This window comes from Anguilla rostrata, chromosome 3 (genome assembly GCF_018555375.3).
Source record: "Anguilla rostrata isolate EN2019 chromosome 3, ASM1855537v3, whole genome shotgun sequence".
NCBI lineage: Eukaryota > Metazoa > Chordata > Actinopteri > Anguilliformes > Anguillidae > Anguilla > Anguilla rostrata.
Genome location: NC_057935.1, coordinates 57,044,225 through 57,056,724, shown reverse-complemented (window position 1 = coordinate 57,056,724; position 12,500 = coordinate 57,044,225). Strand labels below are relative to the sequence as shown.

The window sequence follows — 12,500 nt, the reverse complement described above, 5'->3', positions numbered from 1 at the left end:
GTGAGTGATGTGTGTGTGTGTTGTGTGTAACTGTGGTGGTGTGTGAGATGTGAGTGTGTGTGTGTGTGTGTGTGTGTGTGTGTATACATATATGTGTGTGTGTTGTGTGAGACTGTGTGTGTGTGTATATATGGTGTGGGATGTGTGTGTGTGTGTGTGAATTGTGTGTGTGGTTGTGTGGACTTAGTGTGTGTGTGCGTGTGTGTGTATACATATATGTGTGTGTGTTTGTGTGTCAGTAGCTGTGGCTGTGGATGGCTGCAAATTAAGCCGTCAAGATCTACACAGAGACCCAGTAACCACAGAAACCAACCTCCTGTCACTCAAACTCAGTAGAGATGGCTCTTCACCTTTTTTTTTTTTTTTTTTTGGACAAATTCTACAATTATCCCATTTCTAGCAGGCGTCTTACTGCCAAGCCAAAAAAATAACGCTGTGATCCAAAGTTATAACAATACTGCTTTAAATAATCGGTAAAAATACTCTTATGAACTCTGGTTTGGGCATTTTTGGATACAAAGACCTGCGTGAAAGATTATGAATTAATGTTTAACGACATAATCAAAATGATCCAAAACAAACAAACAAGAAAGAAGTACCCCGTTTCAGCGCAACCCGTCAGGCTAACGCCGCGGCTGCGGCGCGGTTTGTACGGACGCTGGAGCTACAGCGGCTCGGTGCGTTTGAAGAGCAAAGAAAAACGAGCAAGTACAAAAATGTCCATTTTCAAATTCTCGCTTTCTCCGATTGTGAAAAAGACGAGGGCGGAGGCTTCCCCGTGCTTCCTGGCGAGCGGACGGTCTGATCTACAGCGGATTTGGAGAGCGCCTCTTTTTCTTTTTCGTCGCCTGGCTGAGCTACAGCTCCGCCTCCAGAAACGCACAAAATGGCGGAGCAGCCACAGACTCAACAGATCCTCCAGACACTCTTCTTCTATTCTTAAAACTGAAAGTCTCGACGCCGCTTCTGAAAATGCATTTAGGGGGCGTGGCCGAGCACAACACCATGGCAACGGAAGCTCGGCACTGTCAGCACAGCGCCGGAAAGTACTGTGGCCGACCAGAACCTCCAGAACATTAACAATAAGAAAAGCGCAGAGAATAAACGCAGGAGTTGAATATCTGGTTGGTGCACACAATCTGTGGCACAGCAGTGAAAGGCCCCAGATCTCATTTTAAACAGAGATGCACATCTTCTGTTTAGCTGGCGCTAAAATGTAAGTCTTTTCTCAGCGCTCGTTCGCATTGGGGTCCAGCTGATACAGAGTGCTCGTAAAACGGGGGGGGTGTGTGAAGGGGGGGTAAGAGCGAGGGAACGGACAAATTTTGTGTGTGCGTGCGTCTGTGGTTGGGTATGCATATGCGTGTAGGAGAGAGAGAGTGATAGAGAGACAGGGAGGAGGGAGAGAGAGAGAGACAGAGAGAGAGTGATAGAGACAGGGAGGGAGAAAGAGTGAGACAGAGAGAGAGTGATAGAGACAGGGAGGGAGAAAGCCGCAGACAGACAGACGGACACAGGGACAGACAGACGGACAGTGCTGGGTGCAGACAGCAGTCAGACGGCGGTGCGGGTGGGGGTGCTGGGCTGGTTCAGGCCCATGGTTTTGCACAGCCAGCCGGCGAAGTCCACCTCCTCCACCTCCGAGCGCTTGATGAAGGTGTGGTTCTGCGCGGCAAAGACAAACGGAGAAATGGCGGTTAGAGCCGCGGTCGGCTGGGAGGACGCCGGCGTCACGGCAACGGTCCTGCCCCGCCGCTTACCATTAGCATCTTCAGGTCAGCTCTCTCTGCAGGGTTCTTAATGAGGCTGGAAAAAAAATAAAGAATCAGGCAGTTAAAAAGACAGCGGTTTAAAAAACAAGCTGCCAACAAAACAGCCTCACAACAAACAAACTCACCATTTCGTCACAAAGTCCTGGAAATCGGAAGTGAAGACGCCGTGTGGCAGCTTGGGAGGGGGCTGCACGAGAGAACAGAAGGACAGGAAGTGAGGGAGCAGAATGACAGGAAGTTGAGCGGGCAAGGACAGGAAGTGAGGGAGCAGAATGACAGGAAGTTGAGCGGGCAAGGACAGGAAATGGGGGGGCAAAAAGACAGGAAGTGAGGGAGCAAAATGACAGGAAGTGAGAAAGGAGTGACAGGAAGCGAGGGTACAAAAGGACAGGAAGTGAGGGAGGAAAATGACAGGAAGTGAGAAAGGAGTGACAGGAAGTGAGGGTGCAAAAGGACAGGAAGTGAGGGAGGAAAATGACAGGAAGTGAGAAAGGAGTGACAGGAAGTGAGGGTGCAAAGGACAGGAAGTGAGGGAGCAAATGACAGGAAGTGAGAAAGGAGTGACAGGAAGCGAGGGTGCAAAAGGACAGGAAGTGAGGGAGGAGAATGACAGGAAGTGAGAAAGGAGTGACAGGAAGCGAGGGTGCAAAAGGACAGGAAGTGAGGGTGCAAAAGGACAGGAAGTGAGGGGGCAAAAGAACAGGAAGTGAGGGAGGAGAATGACAGGAATGTGAGTCCAGCAGCAGAAGATGGCCTGGATGAAAACGTCAGAGGAGAGACACCATCCTGACACTGTTACGATGTAGTCAGCAGCTCAAGATGGCATGTGCGTGGTGACTAGGGGAGGGGTCAGTGTGACATGTGTGAGTGTGGTGTGAGTGTGTGTGTGTGTGTGTGTGCGTGTGTGTGTGTGATTGCGTGTGTGTGTGTGTGTGTGTGTGTGGTGTGTGGTGAGTGTGTGTGGCGTGACGTGTGGTGAGTGTGGTGTGAGTGTGTGTGTGTGTGCTGTGGGTGTGTGGTGTGGTGTGTGTGTGAGTGTGTGTGTGTGTGAGCGTGTGCGTGTGAGTGTGTGCTGTGTGTGTGGTGCGTCGTGTGCGTTGGTCGTGTATGTGAGAATGCTTGTATGTACTTGTATGTGTGTGTGTGTGTGAGTGTGTGTGGGAGTTTTAAAAATAAATAAATAAAATCTAACATGGTACCTTTCAGTGCAGCATTTAGCATTTAAAAATGACATTTTCACATACAACCCGTGTGGAGCAGTTCAGGTTAAGTACTTTGCTCATGGGGACAACAGCAGTGCCCCAGTTGGGTTTTGAACCCACAACCTTCATGTTAGAAGCCCAGTTCCCTACCTACTGTACAACACACAATATGGCCACATTATTAGAACAGTAGTTACCAATACAACAACCGCATCAGCGGAAGAAACAAAAGCATTAGCGTTAAGATTAGCGACAGTGACTACAGGGACAACGGGGCACGGGGCCAGTGCTCACCACTGACGGGCCGGCCGGGGGGGCGGGGGGGGGGGGAGGTGCTGTGCCCCTCCCCGCCGTCCATCACGGGCCTCCCGAAAATGGCCTCCAGCTCCTTGGCGTCGGGAGGAGGGATGGGGTAGCGGCCGATGGACAGCTCCACCAGAGACAGGCCCATGCTCCACACGTCCGACTGCACAGAGTAGTGCGTCCCCTGCAGTCTCTCCGGCTGCGTGGGGGGAAGAGGGGAAGGGAGAGTCAGTCAGAGAAACCGCACAGCTGAACTCAGAGAGAAACCACACAGCTCAACACAGATGGCAGGACGGGCTCAACATCTGCCCGAGTTGCACTTTTTCATGACAAACTCAGCTTGGCGAGTTAGATTTAGCGACTGCTGAACTTGGCCAAACCGTGTTTGCGAAGAAAAAAAAAAAAAAGAAGAACTCCTCTTGATTTTTAATTGTGAGTCAGTTATGGAGCGACGTTGACCGAATCACTGCCAGACACACCACACAGAGACACGGCGTGGTGAGTAAGGGCTTGTCCTGCTCCTCCAGTAACACCTGCTCTTGTGCAATCAGGCCAAGGCAGACACCTGCTGAGACTCTGACACACTCAGACACACTTCTGCATCCGCACACCCGTACATCCAAATGGCAGCAGAGTACCTTTCATTACTAAACAACAAATAAAAATAAAGTTTTGAAAGACGGTGGCATAATTGGCCGAATGTTTCCGAGATATGTCTGAGGGATTTTGCGAATCCGCAGGGAAGGGGGTCAGGGGTCAGGGGTCGGAGGTCGTCTGGGCTGCGTGGCGGCGGGAGGACTCACCGACATGTAGGAGCGCGTCCCCACGAAGGAGTTGGCCATGGAGTCGATGAGCTGGCCGCTCACGCCGAAGTCGCACAGCTTGATCTCACCGCGAGAGTTCACCAGGATGTTGGACGGCTTCACGTCTGTGAGGAGGGGGTTTCAGGTGAGAGGCTGGAGAGAAATCTGTGTGTGCGTCTGTTTAACATCCAGCCAGCTCAGCATAATGAAACCAGGATGGAGAAACACGCTCACACACAGACACACACACAGACACACACATATACACTCAGACACACAGACACACACACACAGACACACACTCACACACACACAGACACTCACAGACAGAAACACACACACAGATACACGTCCACACAGACACAGACACAGACACACACACACACACGTCCACACAGACACAGACACACACAGCACCTCTCATACGGCAGACAGCCCTACCAGAACCTGTCAAGCAGCAGATAACGACACACTCAACACAACACTCACACACACCAGTGCTACCGCCAGCACACCAGCCACTCACTGTACTCAGTACACACACACAGATACACGTCCACACAGACACAGACACACACAGACACACACACACACACACACATGTCCACACAGACATACACTCAGACACACACACACACACAGACACTCACAGACAGAAACACACACACAGATACACGTCCACACAGACACACACACACTCACACAGACACTCACACATACACTCAGAAACAAACACACACACACACACACTCACACACACATACACACAGACACAGACACACACAGACACTCACAGACAGAAACACACACACAGATACACGTCCACACAGACACACACACACTCACACAGACACTCACACATACACTCAGAAACACACACACACACACCCACACACTCACACAGACACACACACACTCACACAGACACTCACACATACACTCAGAAACACACACACACACACCCACACACTCACACAGACACACACACAGACACACACACACTTGTGAAGTGCTTTACCTCTGTGCATTATCTGGTGTTTTTCCCGCAGGTACGCTAGCCCTCTCAGAACCTGTCAGAGACATTGCAGATAGACTGAGACGACACTCAAAACACAACATCCTGTCAGTCAGTCACTCTCGAGGTGCGTCTGCCTGTGCAGCCACAACCGCCCACTTCCTGTGACTCAGTCCTACTCCACATTCAGCAGCTCTCCCACACGCAGATCTCCGTTGCAGATTAGTGCTCCTAGACCACGCTCTACAGCGGCTAACCAATGCTAACCATGCTAACGTGTTCACATACGTGAGGACGTGTGCAACCCAGACAGTGATCATGCTGATTCAGCGTTAAACCAGACCCCCCCCCCCCCCCGCATCCCCCCTCCCCCTTACCACCGCCCCTCTTATCTTAGCCACAGACTCTCAGCAATGCTGAAACCCTGAGCACTGCTAAGCAAAGCACAGTGCTAATACTGCAGTGCCCTCATACCCCACTGTGACACTGTCCTGTACTCACTGCTATGAGTACAGAGGAGTACTGAGGGATGCTGGGTAATACTCACTGCTGAGTACAGAGGAGTACTGAGGGATGCTGGGTAATACTCACTGCTATGAGTACAGAGGAGTACTGAGGGATGCTGGGTAATACTCACTGCTGAGTACAGAGGAGTACTGAGGGATGCTGGGTAATACTCACTGCTATGAGTACAGAGGAGTACTGAGGGATGCTGGGTAATACTGCTATGAGTACAGAGGAGTACTGAGGGATGCTGGGTAATACTCACTGCTATGAGTACAGAGGAGTACTGAGGCATGCTGGGTAATACTCACTGCTGAGTACAGAGGAGTACTGAGGCATGCTGGGTAATACTCACTGCTATGAGTACAGAGGAGTACTGAGGGATGCTGGGTAATACTCACTGCTATGAGTACAGAGGAGTACTGAGGGATGCTGGGATACTCACTGCTATGAGTACAGAGGAGTACTGAGGGATGCTGGGTAATACTCACTGCTATGAGTACAGAGGAGTACTGAGGGATGCTGGGTAATACTCACTGCTATGAGTACAGAGGAGTACTGAGGCATGCTGGGTAATACTCACTGCTATGAGTACAGAGGAGTACTGAGGGATGCTGGGTAATACTCACTGCTATGAGTACAGAGGAGTACTGAGGGATGCTGGGTAATACTCACTGCTATGAGTACAGAGGAGTACTGAGGGATGCTGGGTAATACTCACTGCTATGAGTACAGAGGAGTACTGAGGGATGCTGGGTAATACTCACTGCTATGAGTACAGAGGAGTACTGAGGGATGCTGGGTAATACTCACTGCTATGAGTACAGAGGAGTACTGAGGGATGCTGGGTAATACTCACTGCTATGCTGACTTTTCCGAGGATCTCTTCGGGAATCCTCCGAGCCTCTTTCAGCACCTGATCCAGGGATCCCCCGTCCTGCAGGGACAAACATGTTCACACACGGGATCCCTGCGTGCGTGTGTGTGAGTGCGTGAGTGTGTGTGTGTGCATGTGTGTGTGTGTGAGTGTGCTGCGAGCGTGCGGTGTGTGTGAGTGTGCGTGTGTGTGTGGGCGAGCGTGTGAGTGTGTGTGTGTGCGGGCGTGTGTGTGTGTGTGGGCGAGCGTGTTTGTGTGTGTGTGTGTGTGTGTGTGTGTGTGTGTGTGGCGTGAGTGTGTGTGTGTGAGCGTGTGTGTGTGTGTGTGTGTGTGTGTGTGTGTGTGTGTGTGTGTGTGTGAGGCTGTGTGTGTGTGTGTGTGTGTATGTATGTGTGTGTGTGTGTGTGCGAGCGTGTGTATGTGTGTGCACGCAATCAGAATTATAAATGAACGATAGGAACATCAGCAGCCCAGAGCCCCTGATTACCCAACCCCCGGTCTCCCGTGGCAACGCACCATGTGCTCCATGCAGATGCTGATCTCGCCGTCGCTGTAGAAGGCCCCGTAGAAGCCCACGATGTAGGGCGAGTTGCACTCGTGCAGGACCTGCAGCTCGCGGATGATCTGGTTCCGGATGGCGGGCTTGATCTCCAGGTGGATCAGCTGGGGAGGGGGGCGAGTGGGTCAGGCTCAGCAGGGGGGATAATTACACACACAAACGACAATAAGAGGAAGAGGAGGAGGAGGGGCAGAAAGTCTGACTGCGTCTTCATACGTTAATATGGCGCCTTTCGCGGCACGCAAAGAACTTTGGAGGTGACCTTGCGGGGGGGCAGGGGGAGATCACGTCAATCATCTCCAGCGTAAATCACAGGGGACCAAAATAATAAAAGGAGACAAGTCAGTCTCCCACACAAACACACACACACCTTTTTTCCTGCGTAGAGAATATTCAGGCGGCCGCCTCATTTGAATTTTCTCTCCCTCCCTCCCTCCCCCTCCCCCTCTCCCTCCCTCCCTCCCTCTCCCTCTCTCCCTCTCTCACCTTCCGGGCCATCACCAGGCTGGACGGCTTGTGGCGGACCTTGTTGACCACGCCCCCGTTGCCGGCCCCGAGCTCGCAGATGCGGTGGAAGTCGTCGTCCTTCAGCTCGCCCACCTTGGCCTTCTGGGTAAGGAAGGCCTCCAGGCGCTTCTTCTGCTGATCGTCCAGGTCCAGCTCGCCCAGCTTCTTCTGCAGGGCCTCCAGGTTGGCCCTGAGAGACAGGGTGGGGTACGAGGGGGGTGGAGCAGGGGGCAGGGAGAGGATGAGATGGGGGGGGGGGTACAGGGGGAGATGGGGGGTACAGGGTTGGGTTCAGATGGGGGAGGGGTAAGGGGTGCGGTTGGGACAGGGTACAGGGTTGGGATGATACAGGAAAGGGGTGCGTGGGGTCAGAAAGAGAGACAAATTAAGCGTTGGTCTGGACAGGTACAATGTATTCGCAACAGGTGTTTTTTCTTCATCTAATGTCTCCCTATGAGCCGACTTGTTAAGTCATTGAGTTATTTGGACAAGATTTTAACATTGTGGAATCACCGTATCTCACGCGCTCGGAGGATGACCCAGACTTGGCCGAACTACATGCCCCCCCCCCCCCTCCCCAATGCACAGTCTCTGGCTCCAATTTGTACAACATGGCGGCGCCAAAAAAAGTGCACTTCTGCGGTTTCCAAACACTTTCCCCCAAGCCCATGGCGAGCCAATGGGTGATGTCACAGTGACTTTGTCCATACAGAAAACAGCCACTGCTGGTAAAAGAAGGCAATTGAGTTCTAGAACAGACTTAGAATAAAAATAAATAAATAAATAAATAAATAAATAAATAAATAAACAAACATTTCAAAGAGCCTACTCCTCAAAGGTTCAAGTGTTAACTGCCCAGCAAGACAGAGAAATAATGGATTCTGGGCCTGACAGTGGGTTGCAGTCGGACGGAACCGAACGATTTGTAGGACTGCGCCCAGATTTATGTGAGAGAGACATGCGAGTGTGTGTGTGCTGGGCTTAGGCTACACACCAAGCAGCACTGAAAAGTCAGTTCAATACAAAATCCCAGGTAAGACTGCAGACTTCCACCACACGCATCCTTCCTTGGATTGCTTGCAGGCGAACTCTGGACTCCATCCAATGGAAAATGTATGATGCAAGAAAACTGTGTTAGTTGCCCTTGAACAGGGCGAAGGACTTGCTAATAACAGTAATGAGAAGGCCAAGTGATTTCAATCAGAGCAGGAATTGGATTTCTTGAGGGATAACAGACATCTGAATGAGTCGTTTGTGTGACGTTCATCATTCCCTTTAAGCGACTCCTCACCAAATTATGTCTAAAACAATTTGAGTAATCGCTGGCAGTCCATCACTAGTTTATCTCAATCGGCAGAACACTGACGTTCTTAGTTCGTTACGGAGTATATCCCCAAAGGTTTTAGAGTGAAATACAAACACACGTCCGCTTAATTTCTAACAACGCATTACATACTGATCAAACAGCGACAAAACACCCCGATTCAGCTATGAACGGCACCCGTACACCAGTCACACACTAATTCACAGACGAACTTAGACTCACTCGGTGGCGGCATCAATCGTGGTGGAGGCCGTCTGCCCTTCTCCGGTAGGCGTGATGTTCAGGGGCATAGGTCTTCTTTTGGGGGCCATGGCGACTTAAAGCGAATTCAAAGGGTCTGGTCAAAATGTCTGATTTACAAATCAAATGAGCTATCAAATAATGGTATAACAGTTTTTTCTAGCTATCTACTTGTAGGCTTTTCCAGTTAGCTAGCTAACGTCAACTATATGACTATTTGGCTAACCGTTACATCCAAATGCGTAAATCCAACTTTATACCTACTGCTTTTCTCTCCTCAGATATAGACTAAATACAGGAAACCCCTCAGCTGGCTTATCTTAGTAGAGCTGTGCTGACCCATGCGTGGGGACGCCCTACAGCTAGCATGCAAACTACTGACGGACACAAAGGCAGCAAAGGTGGCTCGCTAATGCGAATACTAATATGCTAACAGTCAATATCAGGTGCAGGCAGGTGGCAAAAAAACACCGCTTTATCCCACTCGCCTGGCTAACAAATTGTAAACGTTAGAGGCTAAAATAACTAGCTAAAACAGGAGTTCGTTGGCTCCAGCTCTGCCGGAGAGTAAAATACGTAAAAGCTTTCAACATTACCTACGTTTTGTTAGCGGTCAAATCCGACGGTCTTGATTGTTCTCAAGTTGAGCAAACTGGCTAACTAGATACCGAGCTTGCTATCGCATTCGCACGATCTCCTCTGCAAGACGGCCACCTAGCTCGGCTCGCCTACACAGCAGCTAGCTACCAAGTTAGCTAGCCAACCTTGCAAGCAGGCTAGTTAGCTAGAAAGCTAGCTAGACGTCTCCCAGTGGTGTGCAGTTGGCTAGCTAACGATGCTAGCAAGCTACTGGAGAAACTATAAAATTTGGACAAAATCCATCACCACATTCCGTATTTTTTTTTTTTTCAATCTCTTCCTCTCCCACTTTTAAGGCAAAACGGAGTCTGCTCGCGTTGCTCGTCTCGGCACGGCCCTGGCCTGTCTCTGGCGGGCACGGAGGCAGGGCAGGTAACGCCGGTGACAGCAACTGCTGGTCGTCCGAGAACGTCTGTTCGGCCCAGGCGAGGTGTCGCCGCAGATGTCCCGGGGTAGAGCCACCGGGTGCGCGGCTCTATTCTGTTCTTTCGTCCGAGCGGCGGAGACTCGGGTTCAGGGGGGTTCTGGTCCAGGAAGCAGTGCTTCGAACAGGATGAGTGCCGCGCAATCTCGCGAGATCACACATCAAACATTTTACCACACCAGCGGCCCCTCCGGAGAACATGCCAACTAATGTGCACCTGTTTGGGCGAGACGGAAGGCATGTCCCGCTTGGACATTACATTATTTGTCAATAGACTAAATGGGACCGTAATTGTGAATAAAAACTAGTCAGTATTTGAACGTATGCCCATTTATTTCAAATACAAAAATATAACTTCCATAAATTAAAAAAATATTGAGTTGAACTGAAAATGTCACTGATATGGGGATCCATACAGAAACCCAAGCCATCGTGAAAAAAATCATTGTAGCGTCTCTGGACCACACAAGCACACAATGACAGGCGTGATTCCAAATATGGAAAAAGTTGGCAGTTTGAACCGTTAAGGGAAAACATTTTTTCCCCTGTGCAGCTGCCTACTTCTTTATTTCAAAAAGAAAAAGAAACCTTTCAGGTTGAGACATGCATTCACTCGGTATGTGCACCAAGTGGCGTTAACACCGACCTCGTTTCGGCTGCAGATTGCGCCAACAACTGGAGTCGAATCACAGCTTGATAAAATATTATTTATTAACGTTTTGTTTTGTTTTTAATATGAACATATAAAAAGACAACACAGAACATTTACATCTGGAAGCCTCTGACGTGCTGTCTCCAGGGATCAGTCTTGACATACCACTGCCCAAGATGTTCTACAGTAATTTAACAGCCATTTTTAACTTGAATTATCCCCAATATTAAACAGTCCCAAATGCATATTTAAAAAAAAAAAAAAAAAAAAAAGGTTTTGGAAAATAATAAATTTCCCATTAAATAAACCGAATGCAGTTTTCCCTCTCGTTTTCCCATCCACACTACAAATCCAGGACACCACTACCAGCTTTGAGAACTTTGAGAAGCCAGAGTTCCGTTTAAAAATGGAATTATGGGTAATGTATGCATGGAGATGCTGATGGACCCACGTGCAGTGCATTCTGAGGAAGAATCCATCTTGGTTTTTGCGTTTATTTTTCAGAATACCCGCACAGCAAAGAACAAACGACTACCTAGAAGGAAGGGCTTTGAAACGCAGCCGCTGTTGTGGAAAACCAGCGATGGTGACATGGTGGTGGCGGGGGAGGAGGGTCCTTTTATAGAAACTCCAGATGCTTCCAGTAAATTCTAATCCAATATTGCTTCTTACCAGGCAAAGGGTCACAAAATGCAACAGTACGTTTCCCATCAGGTGTTAAATTCACAGAGGACTGGAGCGTTGTTACAGTGCAAGAAGTGGGGAAACGTGCACTGGAGTGACGGAGACAAAAACAGCCGCGTTACAAAACAAGAGTCACCCGGAATCTCTTCATCTCCATCAGCGAGAATCTAAACGCTCTGCAGGAGACAGAAAGACGTAAATTTCCAAATCACATTTTGGGGTGGGGTGGGGAGGGGAGGGTGACAAAAAGGATGCGTTTTATGATCGGAAAATGTCACCCCTTACAGCCCTGGGGGGGGGGGGTGGGGGGGTGGGTGGAGGGACCCTGGGCTGGGCGAAGCCGAACAGTGAACTGAACCTCAGCGTTTCCCAGCAGGCCAAGCCCTTCTGCACCTCCCCAGAAGATATTTACAGCAGCGGCACGCGAGTTCCGACTCGCACCGTCGGTGAGAGGAGTCTCAGGAGGGCAACCAATGAAGGGAGGGAGGGGGAGAGGGAGAGACACAGAGACACAGAGAGAGAGAGAGGGAGGGAGAGAGAGAGAGAGAGAGAGAGAGATCACGTGCGATAGCCCCAAGAGTCATTTCCCCCTCCTGTGCGGCAGGGAGCTGAGAAGGCAGAAAGGTCACGGCTATCCGCCTGTGCCTCCGCCAACTCCCCGAAAACCAACCGCCATCTCAGTCACAGGATTCACCGCATCTGTCCCCCCCACAGCTAGGGGGCGACGCTGCACACACCGACTGATCTCAACAGGATATTCATTACGCTGTTTTTTTTTTCTTCGTTTTTTAAAAATTCCCAATTAAATTTAAATTATTAATACCAATAAAAAAAAAAGAAAAAAAAAAAAGGCCATCCACGCAGGTACAATCACTCAGCCGTAAGACCCCCCAAACGCGCCACACCCCCCACCCCTGTGCACACACCCTGTAGGGATGAGCAGACGGGCACTTTCTTCAGGCAGATGGGCTACATGTCGCAGGCTAGCAGACCTC

The 12,500-nt window shown here is 50.1% G+C and overlaps 1 protein-coding gene across 2 annotated transcripts; it reads right to left on the bottom strand.

The window, feature by feature from the left end:
• Positions 1–258: 258 nt before the first annotated feature.
• On the bottom strand, positions 259–10,362 carry map2k2b (mitogen-activated protein kinase kinase 2b). Of its 2 annotated transcripts, XM_064328558.1 has the most exons (11): positions 9,703–10,362; positions 9,089–9,182; positions 7,522–7,732; positions 6,993–7,139; positions 6,459–6,536; positions 5,099–5,150; positions 4,081–4,205; positions 3,256–3,476; positions 1,898–2,026; positions 1,761–1,806; positions 259–1,665 (listed from the first exon to the last, which is right to left on the bottom strand). In XM_064328558.1, exons 2-11 carry the CDS (start codon positions 9,175–9,177, stop codon positions 1,555–1,557), a joined length of 1,209 nt encoding a protein of 402 aa, XP_064184628.1. In that variant the 5' UTR covers positions 9,178–9,182; positions 9,703–10,362; the 3' UTR covers positions 259–1,554. The 2 variants fall into 2 exon arrangements, with proteins under 2 accessions (XP_064184628.1, XP_064184627.1); XM_064328557.1 differs by lacking the exons at positions 259–1,665; positions 1,761–1,806; positions 1,898–2,026 and having other exon boundaries at positions 3,219–3,476; positions 9,707–10,359.
• Positions 10,363–12,500: the final 2,138 nt, after the last annotated feature.

Bases quoted from the DNA above. Each gene is read 5' to 3' on its own strand.
- map2k2b (XM_064328558.1), bottom strand. From the start codon at position 9,177: ATGGCCCCCAAAAGAAGACCTATGCCCCTGAACATCACGCCTACCGGA. The intron at 5,151-6,458 runs GTGAGTATTACC...TGTCTCTGACAG, and splicing joins TCGGAAAAGTCAGCATAGCA to GTTCTGAGAGGGCTAGCGTA. The intron at 3,477-4,080 runs GTGAGTCCTCCC...CCCCCCACGCAG, and splicing joins GGACGCGCTCCTACATGTCG to CCGGAGAGACTGCAGGGGAC.